Source organism: Abramis brama (genome assembly GCF_963993115.1).
Source record: "Abramis brama genome assembly, chromosome: 25".
Lineage (NCBI taxonomy): Eukaryota > Metazoa > Chordata > Actinopteri > Cypriniformes > Leuciscidae > Abramis > Abramis brama.
In genome coordinates, this window is record NC_139987.1 from 22725181 (window position 1) to 22748701 (window position 23521).

Below are 23521 nucleotides of genomic sequence, written 5' to 3' on the forward strand. Positions count from 1 at the left end.
GTTCATCCAAAAATGAAAATTTGGTCATTATTTACTCACCCTCATGGCGTTCCAAAGCAGTAAGCAGTAACTTTTTCAGTGGAGCACAAAATATTCCTCCAAAAATGTACAGTATATACAGTATGTGGCATTTATGAGCAACATGTGAGAGTTTCTTATACACTGTAAAAATGATATGACCAATAAGTTAAGAAAACATTGCTTTTTTGTGTTATACAAGATTCAACAGATTTTTTAAGTCAGTTTAATGTAATTTAAGTTGAAATGACTTAAAAATCCAAGTTATTGTACTTAAAAATTTAAGGCAGTAACTTTTTTTTTTTTTTACAGTGCATGTGTTTTTCAGTATTCACTTTGCAGTCTCGATGCAATAAACCAGTGAATGCATTGTAGTTCATCACTGAGCATAGTTGAGTACTGTGTTGCACTGTAAAAAATACAAAGTTCTGTCATGAAACTCTAGATGCCACATGCTGATAGGTCCTTAACTCAATCTGTTTGCAATCACATCATTCTCTATAGGGACAGCTCATTGGTTCCTGCTGTATCAGTAGCCAATGAGTTCGCTTCTCAACCTTCAAATACTTGATCAGCATTTGCTATAGCAGTTGCAGTGCGCTTTCAGAAACCCTCCACCTTCCCCAGCTCCACCTGTATAGATTTGCTAGATTTCGGGTAATTCATGTATGCTATATTGTACAGCAGCAGCATGTCTTACTTGCTCACAGCAGTGTCGTGTGTGTATTGGCAGTAGCAAGTCCTGTACTTGCTCTGCAGCAGCAGATCTATTCTGGCAAGACCAAATATATATACATTTTCATATCCATTACCATGTTAAACACATTACCAAAGTTGTCATGACATACGTATTTTTAACAGAAAAATAACAAAGAATAAAACCAAATCTAAAAGTAATCCAAAGCAATCCATGCAAATTATTATATTTATATTACTTTATATTTAATTATTTTATACTACAATATACTATATTATATTAATATATATGTATACAATATTTTTATATAGTTCTATATAATAATTTTTATATTTTATATATTATATTAATATAATACAATATTTTATTTATTTTATAGTTTTTTATACTTATTTTAGATTTAATTCTATGTGTATGTGTGGGTTATATAGAATATAATATACAATTAATTAAACCTAATTTAACAAAAAAAATATTGTAAAAAATGTTTTTATACTTATTTTAGATTTAATTCTATGTGTGGGTATATAGAATATAATATATTATATGATTAATTAAATCTAATTTAACAAAAACAAATTGTAAAAACAAATGTATATATCTTAAAAATAAGTATATATATATAAGCATTTTCTTTAGAAATAAATATATACAAGTGTTTTGATTGTTTGTACTTGCAATTGCGATGCATTGCAGATCACGTCTCTCTGTCGCCTCTACGTTTGAGAAGCCAGTGTTGTTTTGTCGTGATTTTAAAATCTGTTCTTGATTTCAGGCTAATCACCCACATATTCTTGATAGCTCCTGGAAAATCCCCTCGTGCGAGAGCACGAAACAGCACAGCGGCAGTTGTTATTTCATCAACCCGGCGCTCCTGCAAGGCAACCGTTTGCCTCTCAGCCGTAACGGCCTCTGAAACGAAATGGAATGATGAATCTGTTTAATAAAGCAGTCGGCAGGGGTGTGGATGAGACAGCAGCAGTTCTCTGTGTAATTATCCCCTCTCGTATGGAGGTCTCGGCTCGGCTTCATGTTGATGCAAAGTTTATTGGGGGAGCGTTTGCTCTTGCATTAAAAGCAGCAAGGAGTTGGTGTTTGTCAGCTAACATCCTCCTCATTCGAATAAGCACTATGTGGGGCATGTTGGCCGCCTGCCGCTGGGGTAAAAGATACACGACCCATCGCTGCCCTAGTCAGTGGATAGCCAGAGTTAAGAGCGTGATGGGTGAGAACTCACAGCGGTCTGACACAAATGAGGACCTGCGGATGGCCACGGTGGCCTATAAAACAGGCCTGAGATGACCGGTTGAGCTGAACACATGTGAGGCGGCTTGTGTTTCAGCTTATGTGATGCATGTGCCCGCTGCTGGCTGACATACCCGCACGCTCACGGGCATATCCGCGCACGCGCCAACCCGGGAGCCCACATTTGAAGATGCTGCCGAGCAGAATGATCCGCATCCGATCTGTTCTGCATCCCACATCCCTGTTTTGTGTCCCATATGTTCCTGCGGACATTTACTCCCTGTGATGTCTTTGAGATTATAAGAGAAATGCACTTAGAGGAGGATTATTATTTTGCATTCCACTCAGATTTATCTTGTTTGGAAGATGTTTAGATATTTTTATTGAAGAAAAAAAAACATTTCTAGCTACTGTACTGTGTAAATTATATCCCTCTCAGAAAATAATGTGGCAGTACCGGTGTTCAGTGATGGCATCAAATGGTACTACAATGTTTGATTATCATACAGTACCTGTCAGAAGTTTGGAAACATAAAAAAAAAAAATATGTTTTTGAAAGAAGTCTCTTATGCTCACCAAGGCTGCATTTATTTAATCAAAAATACAATAAAAACACTAATATTGTGATAAAATATTATGAATTTTCTATATGAATATATTTTAAAATATAATTTTTATACTGTGATGGAAAAGCTGAATTTTCAGTCTTTAGTGTCACATGATCCTTCAGAAATTTGCTGCTCAAGAAACAGTTCCTAGTATTATTATCAATGTCCAAAACAGTTGTGTTGCTTAATATTTTTGTGGAAAACATGATACATTTTTTTTTCAGGATTCTTTTTGTGATGAAAAAAAGTTAAATAAACAGCATTTATTAAATAGAAATCTTTTGTAACATTATAAATGTCTTCACTGTCACTTTTGATCAATTGAATGCATCCTTGATGACTAATAGTATTAATTTCTCTCTCTTTTTTAAACTTACCACATATGTTTGAAATGGTATTATTGTTTCCACAAAAATGTTAAAAGCAGCAAAAACTGTTTTCAACATTGATAATAATAAGAAATGTTTCTTGGGATTTAATTGTGCAAATTTTCGTAATGTAGCATAAAAACTAAAAATATTTCCCTCCCCAATTTGCATTTTAGTTACTTTAATGCATAAAAAGTTTATTTACACATTCAGATTCAATTAGATTCAATTTGAATGTTTTACATGTAAAACATTTTTTTAATCGCCGCTAATTAGCCAGAAATACTGATTAAGTTTGTAGCATATGATTTAGTTGCCCCCCAAAAAGAATAATAATATTTCTAGCTAGAATCATTTTTTAATTATATCCCTCTATAAAAGTACTGTGGCATTATCATAGTTCTTACATGATATACCATGATAATGTCTGAATATCATATGCATATACCATGTTATTTAATTGGTACTAAAAAGTATTTTGCATTGCGGCATAAACATTAAACACAGTTCCTTCCCCGATTCCCATTTTCATTACTATTAATTTAAGTTTATTTATACATTATTGGAGTATTTGCTGTAATGATTTTATTTTTATGCTGATTAGTTAGATTTTGTTTTATTTAAAAGTTCTATTTTACCACTTTTTTTCTTGAAAACAAGACAAAAAATATAATATTAAAATTATTTTTGTAGTGTACACTCTAACCCTTTGTCTGCTGTTTACACTCCTTTTGATACCTTTTTTATGTATTATTTTTTCCATTTCTGCCTCCTGACCTCTTTGTTGGCTGTGTCTAAATGTGTTTGACCTACATACTGTGTGTCTGGGCAGCCCTGGAGAGCCGAGGTTAGAAATGTCATCAACAGGTCTGACTCATCTCTCCTGTTTCTCCAAAGCAGCCCTTCACTCTCTGGTCGCCCGGCTTTTATTGAACTTGAAACTGTCCTTAATTTATCACTCTGCTTTGTTCTCTTCCCCTTTGCCCTGGTTAAAGCGTCGAGCACTTACACCTCGACGCTCGATTTAATCCAATCAGATACGCGATTCTGTGAACTCTACCTTGACAACAGTGTTAAGCTGGCATCTTTGAGCCTTATCCCTGATTAATCGTCTATAGAACTCCATGTGGAGAACTTTTGGTACAGAACATCTCTCTAGTTGTAAATAACAGGGTGAGACGACTTTTTTCAACCAAACTGTCATCCTCGTCAGGCATGTTTTGTTTTGACTATTGTAGATTATAGTAGCACATTCCTGATTTTAATTTATATAAATATATATATATATATATATATATATATATATATATATATATATATTAATATACCAATAAACTATAGTACATCCACAGTATACAATATGATATCAGAAGGTAGTACATGATAATGTTTGATTCTTGTTGTACTGCCTTTTAATATATGCTTATTATTTTTAAATGAGATTCACTCATTAAGACTATGGTACAGTGAATTTTTCTTTATCATTTTAATATATAAAAAAAAAAAAATGTTTGCTGTTATACATTTTATGGTAAAACCACATGATTTTCTAAGGCATAATAGAGCTGCACAATTCTGGATAAATTAATAATCACAATTATTTTGTTTCAAATAGAGATGATCCCAAGATTCTGAACACACAAGTAAACAAAATAACGAAATTTACTAGAGGTTCTGACAAAATGCCAATTGTTGCAGTCTATTTAAAATGTTTAATTAATCTGAATCATTTAAAAAACTCTTTTTTTTGAATGAATGATTCAATGACTCATTAATACTTCACTTGTTTCATTACTGTATGAATCAGCGTTTTTGAATGAATCTCTTGAATGAATGATTCAATGACAAATACATTTTCTAACAGTCACTAGTCACGATGTAATTGATGTAATTGTTATTTGAAGTACCAAGTTACTTTCTAAAGGTGATTTGTTCTATTTTGATCGCTACTGTTGACATCAGTGTTTTTATCCGAACTATAAACTTTTATACCAGTACTAATAAGAAGAATATTTGTAATACTGTGTGGTTGAAAAGACTGTTTGTGAAGCTGTTTCATACCTACACATGACAACTGCTCTCTCTGGCTCAACGGCAGCGCCAACGAATGTTGAATTTGAATGTTCCGGTATTATTTTGTCAAATATCAAGCGTAGCATCAGTTCTGTCAGGTCACGTTAGTCAAGCTCGCATCAGCTGACTCTCAGCTGGTCCACGTCTACCTATAGGAATACGACGCCTATCACTGTATACATATATAAGCTCTTCAGTATTATCAGCTGCTATCGCGTTTCTCAGGAGTGAATTACCCTCCTCCATCCCCAGCTCCTCCTCTCGTCAGTCAGGATTTGGCATTCTGATTCCTCTTTGAATCAGACTAAATTCTTGAATGATGTTGTACTTTAAAATCTTGAATTAATGATATCTGCAATACATTCATGTTGGTTCTGTTCTGTTTACCCTAAGGGGGGTTATTGCTACTCTTATTGTCCAGAACAGAACCATACCGCCAATCCAAACTGTATGCTAATTGTCAGTCGTATTTGATGATAGTGATCCTGACAGAAGAGCGGGTTACGTCGTTTACGAATAAGATCGCATGGGTGTTTGAATTAAGATCGCAATTAATTGTGCAGCTCTTATAGAAATCTATTTAAAAAGTTATGTTACAGTATTAGCATTAAAACAGACGGGCCATAAAATCTCTGCCTCGTGTTGAAAAGATGCATTTGCCCTCCAAACGCTTTGATTAGCATAAACATCACATCACTGTATGTAGCCTTGGCAGAAACCAAGCCAATGTGCCGACACATAAATTCCCAGAGGGCTGACGCATTAAAAAGGCCGAGCAGACAGTCGGCACCGATCCGCTGTACAGTAGAAGAGCTCAAACCAGCTATCAGCCGCTGGGATGCATCCCTTCTGAAGCAATACACTTTAATGCTGTTTCTGTAGCCATTTTGCAATGACTCTGCTAGCTGGGCACCCGCTTTGCTACTGTTACATAATCCATCACTTCCTTGCAGACGGCCCTCTCCAATAATTCAACTTTCAAAGCCAGGAAGAAAGGAGGTGCAGACATTAGACTCATGCTAGCAAATACATACAAGCATGTAGCATTAGCGGCGGACAGGGTTTTAAGCTTGATCTCTGCAAAACACTGCACTGATGCACTTGCAGAGCTTTGAAGTGTCTTTTTTGAAGTGTTTCTTTCTGCAGATACGAGGGAGCACAGCTCCTAATCAGCCATTTTAGGAGCACCATGCTATCACACGCATTGTGTGCTATTATCATCATTATAATTATTGCTATCATTACTCTTGCCATGCCATGGGCTTTTATCAAAGGGGAGCTGGTTCAATGGCTGCAAATATAACGCTACTACATGTCTAAATTGGGGAAGGGTACGTTATAATCCGATTCAAATCGGGGGTATCTTTGTGCATAATTAGACATACTTTTCATTAAAATTACTGCGATGTTAGCGCCACTGAAAGTAGCCGTAGCCCTCGATTATGCTGGAAATGGGTCCTCCTTGGAGTTCCAGGAACAATCAGCCTGATAAGTAATCTGACATGCTAAAACCTTGTTTATGAACTTTAAAATTATCTAGCTTTTCTGCTTTATCTAGATACCTTCCTATATGCATTTTAATCTTTAATGTTTTTCACACATTATCAAGTAGCATGTGTTTTCCACTGGCATTGTTGGTTGAGCTAATATATGCTACTTAATTTGTAATTTTTCAGTATTTTTATAGTATTACAGTAATGGAAATATGGGTTTAATTTTATATATATTCTTTATAGAAAATATAAATTATTATTTTCTCTTTTGATTTGGGGGTAAAATGTGACCCAGAAATGTTTTCTAATGATAATTTATATGAATCATTTTTTTATTCAAAGTCTAATTGTGTAAATAATGTCCCAATGCAAAATCATTTTAATGGTTCTAAAAAAAAAGAAGTTTTTTTATGAATTTTTCTTTTCTTTTTTTCTTTTCTTTTGACTTTGGGGTAAAATGTGACCTTAAAATATTTTTGTGATATTCATTCATTAACATAGTACAGAAAAAGCAACAACAAATAAAACCCCAAATGGTATTCATATAGTATTATTTGCTATGGTACTTTTCTGATTTATTTATATTCTGTAATAAGCCTTTTTTAGTCATCATTATTTATTTCCTTATTTTACCGTATTAATAATTGTGTTTAATTGTCTTGAAAACAATGCCACAATAAATAAAAAATCTCAATGACTTTACTTTTTTATGCAAAATATAATTTCTTTTTTTTTTTTCCTTTGGGTTGTGAAATATTTGGCTTTGTTGCTTAATTTAGATTGCTTTCTATATGCCTCTAATCTTTAACGTTCCTCTCACATTAGCATGTGTTTTCCACTGGCACCATGTCCTAGGTGAAACCCCATGGAGAGGCAGCAATGTCCTGAAATCTCACATGTGATTGTGTGTTTGTGTTGATTGAGTGTGGGCATGTGTGTTGAGTAGGATTAGCTGCTCTAAGAACTGGCACTACTTCAGTCTGACACTCACTGTTAAGCCCGCAGTGGCCTTCTGACAGGTTGGCATGAGCTCACGGTGCCACACCGAGCAACGGGTGGTATATATATATATATATAGCTCTGTCATCCGGGACCTTCGCAGTGCTTTTATACCGAGTTCTCTGTCTACACTTGACTTTATATATAGCCTCGACTATCCCACCAGTAATGAAATGGGATTATCCAACTGGAAAGTCATTGTTCTGTGCAGTTCGTGTTTAAGATGGCTGGGGAAATGTGTATGTGGTACTGCTGAGAGAAAACCTGATTACCACCTGCAGAAGGTTTAGAGAATGACCACAACCATCATCCCTGGAGAGATTCAGAGCCCATGGAGAAGAGATACATTTCACATTGCATCATGTCTTTAAATCTAAATAAAGTCTCAGAGACATCAGTTCTTATAGAGGACATGTCAGAGTGTCAGTATGGAGATATATTAATGCAAATGGGCCTTCAAACCTGCCACGTCGTCAGGGCTTGGTAGAGAAATCATCTGAAGAGAGTTTTGACAACGTTATTTTTAGAGTTATGGTGGCATGGTATGCAGCCCTGACAGGTTTTCTTGAGCTGGGCACACACTACAAGATAATTTTGCCCCCCCACTCTAGACAATCCTAGGTAAAATCCTGATTATCTTGATGGTTCTACAGATTATATTATGAGATTTTCCTGTGGTGTGAGGTGTGTTAGAGTGATTGAATCTGCTCGTGAAGAATGTCAGGGCTGCACCAATCAGAAATCCTGTGGTGTGGGGGGAACCCCGAGGACGAACGCGCAAACACTCTATAGATTGTCACGTGGAACGAAACGATACCAAATCAGAAAGCGAGCTGACGGAAGCATAACATGACTTCATCCAAACCTTTTTCATTTTTTACATGAATTTTCTGTAAAAAAGCAGTCCAAACACTATTATCGCCATTTCTTCTTGCTCATCATCCTTCTTGTTTGTTTAATCTAAAGTTACGTTTGATCGTGAGAGATTTTGTGAGATTGTTAGTCTGGTTGTTTGTGAATGGAATCTGTTAGTTCGTGGTGTGTGTCTTGGTCACATCATGGCACTCCACACACTACAGTTACAAAACAGTTAAATCTTTGATTTTTTTATCGTCAGGTTTGTGGTTTCTCACATTTAAAAAATCTGATACGATTTTAATAATCTTTTATTGTGGGCCAGCCTTTAGTCAAGCGATTTAACGGCACAGAAGATGCAATACAGATCTTTAGCAAATGAAATCGTGTTTGGTGGTAATGAAACATTGTAACATTAACTTTTGTCACATTAAAGTAGTGCTTTTTTGTAATGTCTATTCAATGTTTTTGTCTACCACAATAATATAATTTATTTGAATTATATTTATTTTGGGGACTTTCTCTGCAAATATTGATGCATGTGATTAATTTGATTAATTAATGAACACGTGTAATTATTCAGAGTAAAATTATTCAGAATGTGTCTTGTGTGGCGGCCTCCTATATTTAATGCTCGTTTCATTGTAATCTCTCGCTGTTTTTGAGGTTGTATTTGATAGGTCATGTAAGCTCTTTGTGAAAACATGTCAATATCCCAAAGGGCAGAGTGGATGTATGAGGCAATTAGAACCAGTATATCTCTCATTAAGCAGGTTGTTCAGCTCCTCCGTGGATTCTAGACTGTTCCACAGTTAATTTAATCAATGGATTTATTGGTTTTGTCTTCTGACCTTACACATGACCCTGGAAAATCACTTTTCAAATTCCATAATTTACCTCAATGTTTGATTTTTAGATATTTTAAATGGAAAATGAGTGGAAAAATATCTGTTCAGTATATATATATACTTTTACTGATTTTACTACTTATTATTTTACTATTATTTTATTTTGTAGCAGTTATGTTATTTTTGATTGCCTGTCAATGGTTAAACATGCTATTTGCCTGATTATTGTTGTAGTTACAAACTCAACCAGTAGGGGCTAACTGCCAAACATAACCAGCCAAACCTTGACCTCCTGGGCGATTCCTTTCTTATAATATTTAGTAATACCATGGTTTATTCATGGTCTATGTATCTCACAGTATGTGTAGTTTTGCCACATTACTTTTTCAAAATGCAGTCTAAAATGGTTTGTTCCTTTGATCAACAATGTCAGGAGACCATGTTATCAACGTCGCTTAGATAAAGAGTGCATGATCTTGAGTCTATACTGGAATTAGCACTTCCATGTTACCTTGCAGATGGGCAACCAATTCTGGATTGCAGTCTGCTACCTACCCCATCCATTCCACCCCCATTCCAACAACTCCAGGAGCTCTCAGCACCCTTCCTCACGACTATAACACCAACACACAGTGTTGTTATTGAAAAGGGCTGATACGTGCGTATTGTTTGGCTGGACCTCTGGCTCCTACGCAGAAATGTGTAAGCAACGTGCCAGGCAGCCCCTGTAGAAAAGCCCTTAATCCAATAAGACAAGCCCAAACTCAGAACAATGAGCATACGGCGTAGGAAGTCCAAATCCTGCAGTCACAGCAAAAGCCCCTCTGAATGTAAGGCTGTCATGCCAAGCAGAGGAGAAGCAGATGGACTTTCCCCGCTGCAGAGGGGTGGGGTGCTGCAGGCTGATTGAAGAAGGGAACTGCATTGCTGTTCAGTTGTCAGCTCTCTAATTTAAAGCGTAGTTAATGCACAAGGAGCCATTTCTAATGCGTAAGAGTCTTTATTATTACCCATGTATTCAGAATATTTCATGTTGAAGTAATGCAAAAAATAGGTCTGTCTTCCATAAATATGGAAGACAAGCTGAATTACATTTAATTTCAGGAATCGACAACCTTGCTCATTTAAGCTGATGCCCCCTGGCTCCTGTGTCATCCACTTGTTCATCTGCAGACTAGTGTATGGGGGAGTTGCAGTAGCAGTACATCGGAGCAATCCACACACAATTGCAAGCATCTCCGTCAGCCCGACTTGCCACAGTTTTCCATTTTTTGGTGTGTGTACTCATTTATTCTGACAGCCTTGACTCTCTTGTCAACGTGACTGCTCTGGGCAAGAACAATGACTCAATGAACCCTATCCATACATCCGATTTTCATGTTTCCTTGCCTATTTTGTGAGTCTAAGAAAGAGTCTAATCTAAATGTTGGTCTGGCTTTGCATACATGGATATGCGAAAGATGTGCTGATGGGTAATGTGTGGAGACAGAGTGGGAAATGCAAGCGCGGTGCACATCACAAACAACATTGGTCATCACCGTAAAAAACATGTTGGCAGAGTTAGATTTAAATTGCCTGTAATTGTATGACCCTTTTCTGAGAAAATACACTGTCTGGTTAAGTCACATGGATTTTGAGATTGAATGATGACTGATGTTTGAATCACTAAATTGCTTTATAGGGATCAAGTCAACCGTAAAATACTGTCACACATTTCATATACTCTAATAAGTTGTAGGTGTGTTTTTGCTGTGTAGTTGTGGATATATTTCCCAAAAGTACTTTTGCTCTATTGAACAATCTCCCTGGAGCAACATGCGTTTGGCTTTTGGAATGCAAAATGAGGAATTACCCCAGCGTCAAATGTGCTCAAAAATGCAACAAATGTGCTGTCAATGTTCATATTGTGTTACTTAGACTGTTTTTAGGTATCAGAAATCGCTTTTGCATTGGCAGGCGCGGAATTCTACTACTGAACCACCAATGCTTGTGGAACCCTATTTTTGATGTTGCCTCAATGGGATTTCACAGGCCTGCTTTAAAAATGCCCTAAAAAATCACTTTTGCATTGGCCGGGAATCGAACCCGGGCCTCCCGCGTGGCAGGCGAGAATTCTACCACTGAACCACCAATGCTTGTGGAGGTCCTTTTTTGATGTTGCCTCAGTCGGATTTCAGAGGCCTGGCTAAAAATGTGTGAAATTTGTGGCTTCAAAAGCCACTGTTGCATTGGCCGGGAATCGAACCCGGGCCTCCCGCGTGGCAGGCGAGAATTCTACCACTGAACCACCAATGCTTGTGAAGGTGCTTTTTTGATGTTGCCTCAATCGGATTTCACTGGCCTCCTTAAAAATGTGTGAAATTTTTGCCTCTCAAAAAGTTCTTTTGCATTGGCCGGGAATCGAACCTGGGCGTGGCAGGCGAGAATTCTACCACTGAACCACCAATGCTTGTTGAGGTACGTTTTTGATGTTGCCTCAGTCAGATTTCAGAGGCCTGGCTAAAAATGTGTGAAATTTGTGGCTTCAAAAATCACTGTTGCATTGGCCGGGAATCGAACCCTGGCCTCCCGCGTGGCAGGCGAGAATTCTACCACTGAACCACCAATGCTTGTTGAGGTACGTTTTTGATGTTGCCTCAGTCGGATTTCAGAGGCCTGGCTAAAAATGTGTGAAATTTGTGGCTTCAAAAGCCACTGTTGCATTGGCCGGGAATCGAACCCGGGCCTCCCGCGTGGCAGGCGAGAATTCTACCACTGAACCACCAATGCTTGTGAAGGTGCTTTTTTGATGTTGCCTCAATCGGATTTCACTGGCCTCCTTAAAAATGTGTGAAATTTTTGCCTCTCAAAAAGTTCTTTTGCATTGGCCGGGAATCGAACCTGGGCGTGGCAGGCGAGAATTCTACCACTGAACCACCAATGCTTGTTGAGGTACGTTTTTGATGTTGCCTCAGTCAGATTTCAGAGGCCTGGCTAAAAATGTGTGAAATTTGTGGCTTCAAAAATCACTGTTGCATTGGCCGGGAATCGAACCCTGGCCTCCCGCGTGGCAGGCGAGAATTCTACCACTGAACCACCAATGCTTGTTGAGGTACGTTTTTGATGTTGCCTCAGTCGGATTTCAGAGGCCTGGCTAAAAATGTGTGAAATTTGTGGCTTCAAAAATCACTGTTGCATTGGCCGGGAATCGAACCCGGGCCTCCCGCGTGGCAGGCGAGAATTCTACCACTGAACCACCAATGCTTGTGAAGATCCTTTTTGATGTTGCCTCAATCGGATTTCACTGGCCTCCTTAAAAATGTGTGAAATTTTTGCCTCTCAAAAAGTTCTTTTGCATTGGCCGGGAATCGAACCCGGGCGTGGCAGGCGAGAATTCTACCACTGAACCACCAATGCTTGTGGAGGTCCTTTTTTGATGTTGCCTCAGTCGGATTTCAGAGGCCTGGCTAAAAATGTGTGAAATTTGTGGCTTCAAAAGCCAGTGTTGCATTGGCCGGGAATCGAACCCGGGCCTCCCGCGTGGCAGGCGAGAATTCTACCACTGAACCACCAATGCTTGTGGAGGTCCTTTTTGATGTTGCCTCAATCGGATTTCACTGGCCTCCTTAAAAATGTGTGAAATTTTTGCCTCTCAAAAAGTTCTTTTGCATTGGCCGGGAATCGAACCCGGGCGTGGCAGGCGAGAATTCTACCACTGAACCACCAATGCTTGTTGAGGTACGTTTTTGATGTTGCCTCAGTCAGATTTCAGAGGCCTGGCTAAAAATGTGTGAAATTTGTGGCTTCAAAAATCACTGTTGCATTGGCCGGGAATCGAACCCGGGCATCCCGCGTGGCAGGCGAGAATTCTACCACTGAACCACCAATGCTTGTTGAGGTACGTTTTTGATGTTGCCTCAGTCGGATTTCAGAGGCCTGGCTAAAAATGTGTGAAATTTGTGGCTTCAAAAATCACTGTTGCATTGGCCGGGAATCGAACCCGGGCCTCCCGCGTGGCAGGCGAGAATTCTACCACTGAACCACCAATGCTTGTGAAGATCCTTTTTGATGTTGCCTCAATCGGATTTCACTGGCCTCCTTAAAAATGTGTGAAATTTTTGCCTCTCAAAAAGTTCTTTTGCATTGGCCGGGAATCGAACCCAGGCGTGGCAGGCGAGAATTCTACCACTGAACCACCAATGCTTGTGGAGGTCCTTTTTTGATGTTGCCTCAGTCGGATTTCAGAGGCCTGGCTAAAAATGTGTGAAATTTGTGGCTTCAAAAGCCAGTGTTGCATTGGCCGGGAATCGAACCCGGGCCTCCCGCGTGGCAGGCGAGAATTCTACCACTGAACCACCAATGCTTGTGGAGGTCCTTTTTGATGTTGCCTCAATCGGATTTCACTGGCCTCCTTAAAAATGTGTGAAATTTTTGCCTCTCAAAAAGTTATTTTGCATTGGCCGGGAATCGAACCCGGGCGTGGCAGGCGAGAATTCTACCACTGAACCACCAATGCTTGTTGAGGTATGTTTTTGATGTTGCCTCAGTCAGATTTCAGAGGCCTGGCTAAAAATGTGTGAAATTTGTGGCTTCAAAAATCACTGTTGCATTGGCCGGGAATCGAACCCGGGCCTCCCGCGTGGCAGGCGAGAATTCTACCACTGAACCACCAATGCTTGTGAAGATCTTTTTTGATGTTGCCTCAATCGGATTTCACTGGCCTCCTTAAAAATGTGTGAAATTTTTGCCTCTCAAAAAGTTATTTTGCATTGGCCGGGAATCGAACCCAGGCGTGGCAGGCGAGAATTCTACCACTGAACCACCAATGCTTGTGGAGGTCCTTTTTTGATGTTGCCTCAGTCGGATTTCAGAGGCCTGGCTAAAAATGTGTGAAATTTGTGGCTTCAAAAGCCAGTGTTGCATTGGCCGGGAATCGAACCCGGGCCTCCCGCGTGGCAGGCGAGAATTCTACCACTGAACCACCAATGCTTGTGGAGGTCCTTTTTGATGTTGCCTCAATCGGATTTCACTGGCCTCCTTAAAAATGTGTGAAATTTTTGCCTCTCAAAAAGTTATTTTGCATTGGCCGGGAATCGAACCCGGGCGTGGCAGGCGAGAATTCTACCACTGAACCACCAATGCTTGTTGAGGTATGTTTTTGATGTTGCCTCAGTCAGATTTCAGAGGCCTGGCTAAAAATGTGTGAAATTTGTGGCTTCAAAAATAACTGCTGCATTGGCCGGGAATCGAACCCGGGCCTCCCGCGTGGCAGGCGAGAATTCTACCACTGAACCACCAATGCTTGTGAAGATCCTTTTTGATGTTGCCTCAATCGGATTTCACTGGCCTCCTTAAAAATGTGTGAAATTTGTGGCTTCAAAAGCCAGTGTTGCATTGGCCGGGAATCGAACCCGGGCCTCCCGCGTGGCAGGCGAGAATTCTACCACTGAACCACCAATGCTTGTGGAGGTCCTTTTTGATGTTGCCTCAATCGGATTTCACTGGCCTCCTTAAAAATGTGTGAAATTTTTGCCTCTCAAAAAGTTCTTTTGCATTGGCCGGGAATCGAACCCAGGCGTGGCAGGCGAGAATTCTACCACTGAACCACCAATGCTTGTGGAGGTCCTTTTTTGATGTTGCCTCAGTCGGATTTCAGAGGCCTGGCTAAAAATGTGTGAAATTTGTGGCTTCAAAAGCCAGTGTTGCATTGGCCGGGAATCAAACCCGGGCCTCCCGCGTGGCAGGCGAGAATTCTACCACTGAACCACCAATGCTTGTGGAGGTCCTTTTTGATGTTGCCTCAATCGGATTTCACTGGCCTCCTTAAAAATGTGTGAAATTTTTGCCTCTCAAAAAGTTCTTTTGCATTGGCCGGGAATCGAACCCAGGCGTGGCAGGCGAGAATTCTACCACTGAACCACCAATGCTTGTGGAGGTCCTTTTTTGATGTTGCCTCAGTCGGATTTCAGAGGCCTGGCTAAAAATGTGTGAAATTTGTGGCTTCAAAAGCCAGTGTTGCATTGGCCGGGAATCAAACCCGGGCCTCCCGCGTGGCAGGCGAGAATTCTACCACTGAACCACCAATGCTTGTGGAGGTCCTTTTTGATGTTGCCTCAATCGGATTTCACTGGCCTCCTTAAAAATGTGTGAAATTTTTGCCTCTCAAAAAGTTATTTTGCATTGGCCGGGAATCGAACCCGGGCGTGGCAGGCGAGAATTCTACCACTGAACCACCAATGCTTGTGGAGGTCCTTTTTTGATGTTGCCTCAGTCAGATTTCACTGGCCTCCTTAAAAATGTGTGAAATTTTTGCCTCTCAAAAAGTACTTTTGCATTGGCCGGGAAGCGAACCCGGGCCTCCCGCGTGGCAGGCGAGAATTCTACCACTGAACCACCAATGCTTGTGGAGGTCCTTTTTTGATGTTGCCTCAGTCGGATTTCAGAGGCCTGGCTAAAAATGTGTGAAATTTGTGGCTTCAAAAGCCAGTGTTGCATTGGCCGGGAATCGAACCCGGGCCTCCCGCGTGGCAGGCGAGAATTCTACCACTGAACCACCAATGCTTGTGGAGGTCCTTTTTTGATGTTGCCTCAGTCGGATTTCAGAGGCCTGGCTAAAAATGTGTGAAATTTGTGGCTTCAAAAGCCAGTGTTGCATTGGCCGGGAATCGAACCCGGGCCTCCCGCGTGGCAGGCGAGAATTCTACCACTGAACCACCAATGCTTGTTGAGGTACGTTTGTGATGTTGCCTCAGTGTGGTTTCACAGGCCATCTTTTGAATGTGTGAAATTTTTGCCTCTCAAAAGGCACTTTTTGCATTGGCCGGGAAGCGAACCCGGGCCTCCCGCGAGGCAGAAAGAATTCTACCACTGAACCACCAATGCTTGTTGAGGCCCTTTTTTTCTCACCATAAATTGACACGTCTTTTATAAATTGCACAAAAACAAACAACATTTTTTTATTTTACTATGTGTATGCTCTAAATGAATAATTTTGACTCATTATTATAAACATAATAATTAATGTGAATTGCTAATGCTGTTTGTTTTTTCTTTCACAGTCTTAAAACTACACTGAAAAAGAAATTAGCAAATGATACTGTGGATCTGTCTGGTATCCCTCTCTCTGGGCGTGATTTGCATCGTGTGGCATACTACCTTCAGAACAATGGTTCATCTGTGACAGCAGTGGACATCAGCTTCACGGAGCTCCAGGATGAGAGCTTGCGACTACTACTACCATTCTTAGGAGCGTTACCCAAACTCACCACACTTGCCATCAACGGTAACCGACTGACTGTAGCTATCCTTAAAGACCTGATAGAGGTGGTTAAGGACCCCAAAAAGTTTCCCAGTTTGTCCTGGGTGGATCTGGGCAACAATGTGGACATATTTACTGTGCCTCAGCCATTGCTGGTCGCACTACGCAGACGCTTTGGAATGAGAAGCAGTCTACCTACCATCTACGAATACAGCGAGGGCCAGGGCAGCAGCTACTGCCTAGAGACTTCTATTGAAGAAATCAGTGTGTTTGAGGAAGAGGAGGATGAACTGGAAGACCATCTGATGCTGGAGCCCTGGAGTGTAGAAGAGAAAAATACACTGCATTTCTGTGAGAGGTGATGGACCCTGGTTCCTTGTGGTTTGGTATTGTTCTTTTGCTATTCTTATACTCCAAATTACAATGCATCAACATTGTAAAAGCATGAAGCGCCCCTTCACCACAAAACCAAACTTGAGTGCCATGAGACAAAATGGTTATGTAAAGTTGGTGCATGGAGGTGGGATTTTGAAAGAATTGAAAGGGGAAGGAGTATCAGGACATGTTCCACACTCCCACCATCTTTATTCTTAGTCCAGTTGCTGCAGAAAGAACCAGCCAATTGTTTGCCAAGTTAAACTTAAATTTAGGGTCAAACACTGACTGACCACATGTAACAAAATTTGTAACACGTAAACCCATTACCACAAGCCAGTCTTTGCCACTCACATCAGCAGCCGATGTGAATATTTTAAGTTTTGCTTGTGATAGATACAGTCAAATGCTCCCCTCTGAGAAGGCTTTTGTCCAGGGTATATTCGCCTCAATTAGAAGAGAGAGGAGAGGTGAGAGAAGAGAGAAAAAGGGCTGCTGGAGTGCCTGTGGGTTAGAAAAGAGACTGATGTCTATGTGTTTGAGTCTGTGTGTGTGTGTGTGTGTGATGTTCTGATGCAAATGTAGCTTTAGCCAGAGCTCATTAAACAGGACACAGGCAGCCGAGAGACTAACAATGCCACATGAACGACGTGATTATTTTTCTTTAAATCTCATCCAGTTAGCAGTGAGAGGTAATATTACACGACACGTGAACACATGGCAGCGTTTCATCGGCACAAGAAACATGTTTGTATGGTCACAGTTGAATTGATTTCAGTGTTTTACAGAAAAAAATTATTTGATTCATGTCAATATTTAGTATTTTTTAAACAAATTTGATGTAACAGAGTTCATTTATTAACTATTAATGCTGTGTGTGTGCGAACGCATGAGTGTTTGACAGTAAACGTGACCTTTTGAGTTGTTTTATGATGCCCTTTGCTCCACAGGAGGTGTTTCCTTTACAGACGCGTGTCTGATTTGCACTTTACATGGCGGGCTTTTCTAGTTGGCTGGCCATCTCCTGTCGTTTTATTTTGTCCTGTTTATGACTCCAACGTCTCAATTTTAATTCAATGTTCAGTTCTAGTATAAATGTCACAAACGGTGTGATTCTAATGGCTTTGAGCACCTGGATGTTCTTTATCTTTCTGTTTTTTAATAAACACTAATGAATGATTGTTCTTGCTATGTGAAATAAACACTGTTTGTAAAAAAAAGAAAAAAAGGACATGTTTGTGTTTGTGAGATGACAAAAATGATCCTTTTTTAAGGGGCTGCTTTTGACAATGTGCCTCATAGACAGATTGGACAGGAACTGGATCCATCCTGTTTTTACCTGCCGGATGTGTTTTTCTCTTATTTGTCTCCCAGAATGCATGTACAGTAAGTAATTACAGGAGTCAGCAGTGCTGTCAGTAAATACTGGGTTGTGTCGATACATTTTCTAACTTGATGAATCGTTTGTGGGAGTCTCTTAAAAAAAAATATCGAGGCGGTAACACCCTGGTATTGAGTGATTTCTATACTCATAAATGATATTTATTGAATATGGTGCTACATGGTAAAGACTTTAAAGAATATCAGTCCAAAAACATGGTATTTTAGATAGTGAGTATGTGCTTTCCAGTATGTGGTGTTGTCTTGTACCAAACGAAAAGCTCATTTTGACGAGGTTTTCTTTCCCTCTTCATTTCTCATCCCGGTGTGATCAATAGTGAGGGTTTCTCTGTGTCTCTGTTTGCTAAATGAGAACAGTGCTCAGCGTTAGCAGACAGCACTTTCTTAATGAGACTCCATAATTCATTTCAACAGCTGGCAGCTTTCACAGGCAGCCTCTGGATCTCTGCGACATATATAAAGCTCTAATTCACTAATGCAGCATTCTCATTATCTTTTTATTTTAGTTTATTTGAAAAAAAACAAAAAAATATATTCAGTAACTTCTCCTTCTTCATATATTGATGTATAGGATTGTTTTATTCATATAGATGATGAATATATTTTTAACCCCCCCTCCCCAATAATTAATTTCCCTTAATCATGCATCATATGGTTAAATTAATAGCAGCTTAAATTTATTTAAAGGTGATTTAAATTAAAATATTGGGCAACACTTTATAAGAAGGTTTCATTAGATAACATTAGTTAACTACTTTAGTTAACATGAACTAATAATGAACAATACTTCTACAGCATTTATTAATCTTAGTTAAGTTTATTCATTAAGGTAATGTCTTTATGAATAAAGGTATATAAATAAATACATAAGAAGTAATATTCTTGCACAAAATTGTTTTGGGGTTTTTTTCATCCCGGGATTTGCACTGCTCAAATTTATATGGAGATGATTTAAATGAAAATATTATACATCATTTTTTTTGATAATGTCAAGTCAAGTATATTTGTATAGCGCTTTTCACAATACAGATTGTATCAAAGCAGCTTCACAGTATTAAAATAATACAACAAGGTTTGTTTCTAGTGGAATTTATTGATTGATAAAATTAAATATCCCCAAAATATCCCCAATGTGATGTGTTTGTGTATAAAGGTTTATAAATACATACATAAAAAGTAAAATTATTGTAAGAAACTGATTTTATAGTCATATGATTTGCACTGCTCGAATTTATACGGAGAGAATTTAAATGAAAATATCATACATTGTTTTTTAATATAATGTGCGTTTAAATAAATACATAAAAAGTAATTATTTGCACAGAATTGATTTTGTCATCCCAGGACTTGCACTGCTATAATTTATAGATGATTCAAATGTAAATATTATACGTACTTTTATATATATATATATATATATATATATATACACTAGTGTACCGTTCAAAAGTTTGGGGTCAGTACGAGTTTTTAATGTTTTTAAAAGAAGTATCTTCTGCTCACCAAGGCTGCATTTATTTGATAAAAAAACACAGTAATATTGTGAAATATTATGACAATTTAAAATGACTGTTTTCTATTTTAATATATTTTAAAGGTAGGTTAGGTAGGATTTTTATAAAAAACTTTTTTTCAAATTTGTTTAAACTGTCTTTATATACCAATACATAATTAAAATGTAAGTGCTTTGAAAAATCGAGTGACTGTAGTAGACCTTTTAATCTGCAATAAACACAGCTCATTATTTCCATCCGGGACGAAACAATTGATTGGTTTGGGCGACTGTCACTCACTCTCGCAACCAAGGCTACCACCACTGTTGCTAGATCTGCCCATATGCTTGCACCCGTTTGATTTGAGGGGAGTGCAAGAGAGGCGCGGAACCTACGAAGAGTAAAATTATGGCAGAGAGAAAGAGCATTCAAAATTCAAAGCACCTGCATATGCAGTCAGCGAAGGCAAACAAGGCAAAAACTACTTCCTCGGACCCTGGTTGCCCGCACTCTTGAACGACCTCCTCTGCTTATGGAAGCAGATTAGTCTCAAATATAATTCACGCAAAAAACATGATTCACAAATGCGTAGACAATTTCACATGCATGAAACCTAATTCACGTACACACAAAAAAAATCCAGGTGCGTGAAAAAATATATATATTCACAAAAAGCAATTCACATGCGCAAAATAAAATTATATAATCATAAAATACATTTCACAAATGCAAACCACAATTCGTAGATATACAACTGTGTACAAAAACCTTTGAATGTTTAAAATGTACGAGTGTATCTTCTTCTTCTTGTTTTTTTTACGGCGGATCGCAGACATATATGTGCATTACCGCCACCTATTTTAGAAATGGACCATTGACACTATCCCTACCAACATACAATTCCCTTATTTACCGCACAGAGGCTTCATCGAATTTCATCCGGCGCTGCGTGTTCAGCTCCTCCGTCCACTCTCAACCCCCATGACAGATAAAATAAATAAATAAATAAATAAAATACCCTAATTTAAATACGCTTATTTAACCCAGTATTTCCCAAATATTCTACCATTAAATTTATTATACTCCTATCTGACTTTAAAACATTTTGAATTGTTAATTTAACTCCTATATTATTTAATTTCTACTTCAACTCTTTCCTTTCAACATTATATCTCCTACACTTCATTAATACATGCTCAATTGTTTCACTTACTTCACATACCTCACATAAACCTGTTTGATGCTTACTTATTAAGTGCAGTGTGCTATTCAATCTTGTATGTACGAGTGTATCCTTGCATTTGAATGTGCAAATCGTCATTCACGTACGAATCGCCTTAGATATGTGTGTGTGTGTGTGTTTTTGAGACTTTCCTGGCAGCATAACACTCGTAACACAGAGCAGTCGTACTCTTTAGCCAATCAGATTTAAGCTTATAAATCGACCAATCAGTATCACGTGAGGGCGGGCCTACCTACATGTTACGTCATCAGCTTTCGACCAGTTCATGGCTGAGCAGAGGTAAGTGCAGTTAATCGTTCATTTCTGTGTTGAGATCAGTTGAAGCAATAGTTTATGAACTATTAACTGATGTAAGAAAGTGCTGTTGTAATCCGATGTCCCATATCGTGTCAAAAATGAAGAAGAATGATGCTTGTTTTGTTGTATTTTAGCTGAAGGTAGACAGCTCTCACAGCTACAATCACGCTAATGATTGCAAAACAATCATCTGTGGTCAATACCCATCGAGATTGTTCTTTAAATAGTGAATAGACCTATTTTAATGAGCAGCCAGTGTTTTTTGCCATTTGTGTATGATGTTAAATTATTATTAACACTTGTTTCCCTGCATTTTTCAGGATTACTCACCTTTGGTGTGACATCTGGATAGCAGTCACGAACATCTTAATTCATGTTGTTTCTTTATTCTCTTTTATACTTTTTTTTTTTGTTTGTATTTATGTCTTAATTGGTAACACTTTATTAAAACGTTTCATTAGTTAACATGAACTAATAATGAACTGCACGTGAACAGCCATTATTATTTTTTGTTAATGTTAACATTTACTAATACTTCATTAAAATCTTGTTAACATTAGTAAATGCACTGTAAACTAACAATGAACAGCTGTATCTTTAACTAACGTTAACAAAGATTAACAAACACAGCAACAAATGTATTGCTCATGGTTATTTAATACATGAACTAATGTTAAATTAGTTATTGTACCTTATTGTAGAGTGTTACCAATATATTCAACATGCATTTCCTTATGCTGTATTGTAATGTCAAGGTTTTTAAATAAGGTTTTTTATTGTCATCTTAAGGTCTCACAGGACAATATTGTGAAGCATTAATTTTACTTTGCCTAGTAAAATAGGCAAATCTGATTTTATGCTGATAAGACAAAGGTACTTATCATAGAGAGGCAATTAAGATTATGCGACTAAGATTACTCAGTAAACTCTATTCAAATACCATCACTTAATTTCCCACATCCTCTGTCTGCACCTCTTGTACTATAGGGTTTTAGTACTTTAAATATCAGGACAAAATCTTATATGTCCTAACAGAGAGGTCTACTGATGACCGGACTGAACACAATTCATTTTTTAACTTTTCACTTGATGTATTGCACTTATATTTATATACTTTAAAAGCAAAGTACACTCTGACTGGATCTCACAACTCCGGAAGAGACGTATATTTCTCTGTACTGAATATTGTGCTTCACAGTTTAGACTGTCAGTTCATGATCTTCATATGTAACAGGAACATTAATCATGATCAAGTCATTTTATATATTTTATTCCCAAAGGATTCGGAAACTTTCAAATTAATAAAATGTGTACATCAAATTGAACTATGTCTGAATCTTTTAATTCTTACAAGAACATTTAATAATGCATGCATAGCAAGGCTTTATTCCTAAAGCGTGTACATATAGTCCGCAGGAGACAAATTAATACAGTAACAATGCATCACTTTCAACCACTTGTTGAAACAACTGTCAAAATGGATGGCTTGCAACATGACTGTTTTCAAAGAATTACAGTAGAAATGGTAAGATCACAGTACTGGTTGTCTGCAACTTCATACATCATCTGTCTTGGAAATCTGAAACAATAAAACTACATAATATATGCAGATCAAAACATGTCTCCTATATATGCACGTCATTACATTATCATCAGTTGAATGTGTGGTGGACAGGACATGAAAATCCATCAATACTAAAAATAAATGTTTATATTCACATGTGGACTAAACAGCAGTTAATAAACTATTGCTTCAACTGATCTCTAACTTCTAAACACAGAAATGAACGATTAACTGCACTTACCTCTGCTCAGCCATGAACTGGTCGAAAGCTGATGACGTAACATGCAGGTAGGCCCGCCCTCACGTGATACTGATTGGTCGATTGATAATCTTAAATCTGATTGGCTAAAGAGTACGACTGCTCTGTGTTACGAAAACACTCAAAAACACACACACACACACATATCTAAGGCGATTCGTACGTGAATGACGATTTGCACATTCAAATGCAAGGATACACTTGTACATTTTAAACATTCTAAGTTTTTTGTGCACAGTTGTATATCTACGAATTGTGTTTTGCATTTGTGAAATGTATTTTATGAGTAGGCTATATAATTTTATTTTGCGCATGTGAATTGCTTTTTGTGAATGTATTTTTTTTTTTCACGCACATGGATTTTTTTTGTGTGTACGTGAATTAGGTTTCATGCATGTGAAATTGTCTACGCATTTGTGAATCATGTTTTTTGCGTGATTTATATTTG

At 38.3% G+C, this 23521-nt stretch overlaps 1 protein-coding gene across 1 annotated transcript in view; it reads left to right on the forward strand.

Moving 5' to 3' along the window:
* lrrc75bb (leucine rich repeat containing 75Bb) overlaps nucleotides 1–18044 on the forward strand; it is a 31589-nt gene extending 13545 nt beyond the window's left edge. The window contains exon 4 of the mRNA XM_084105611.1: nucleotides 16242–18044. Within this exon, the coding sequence (XP_083961737.1) occupies nucleotides 16242–16803 (562 nt within the window). The 3' untranslated portion in view covers nucleotides 16804–18044. The remainder of the gene's footprint in view (nucleotides 1–16241) is intronic.
* Nucleotides 18045–23521: the final 5477 nt, after the last annotated feature.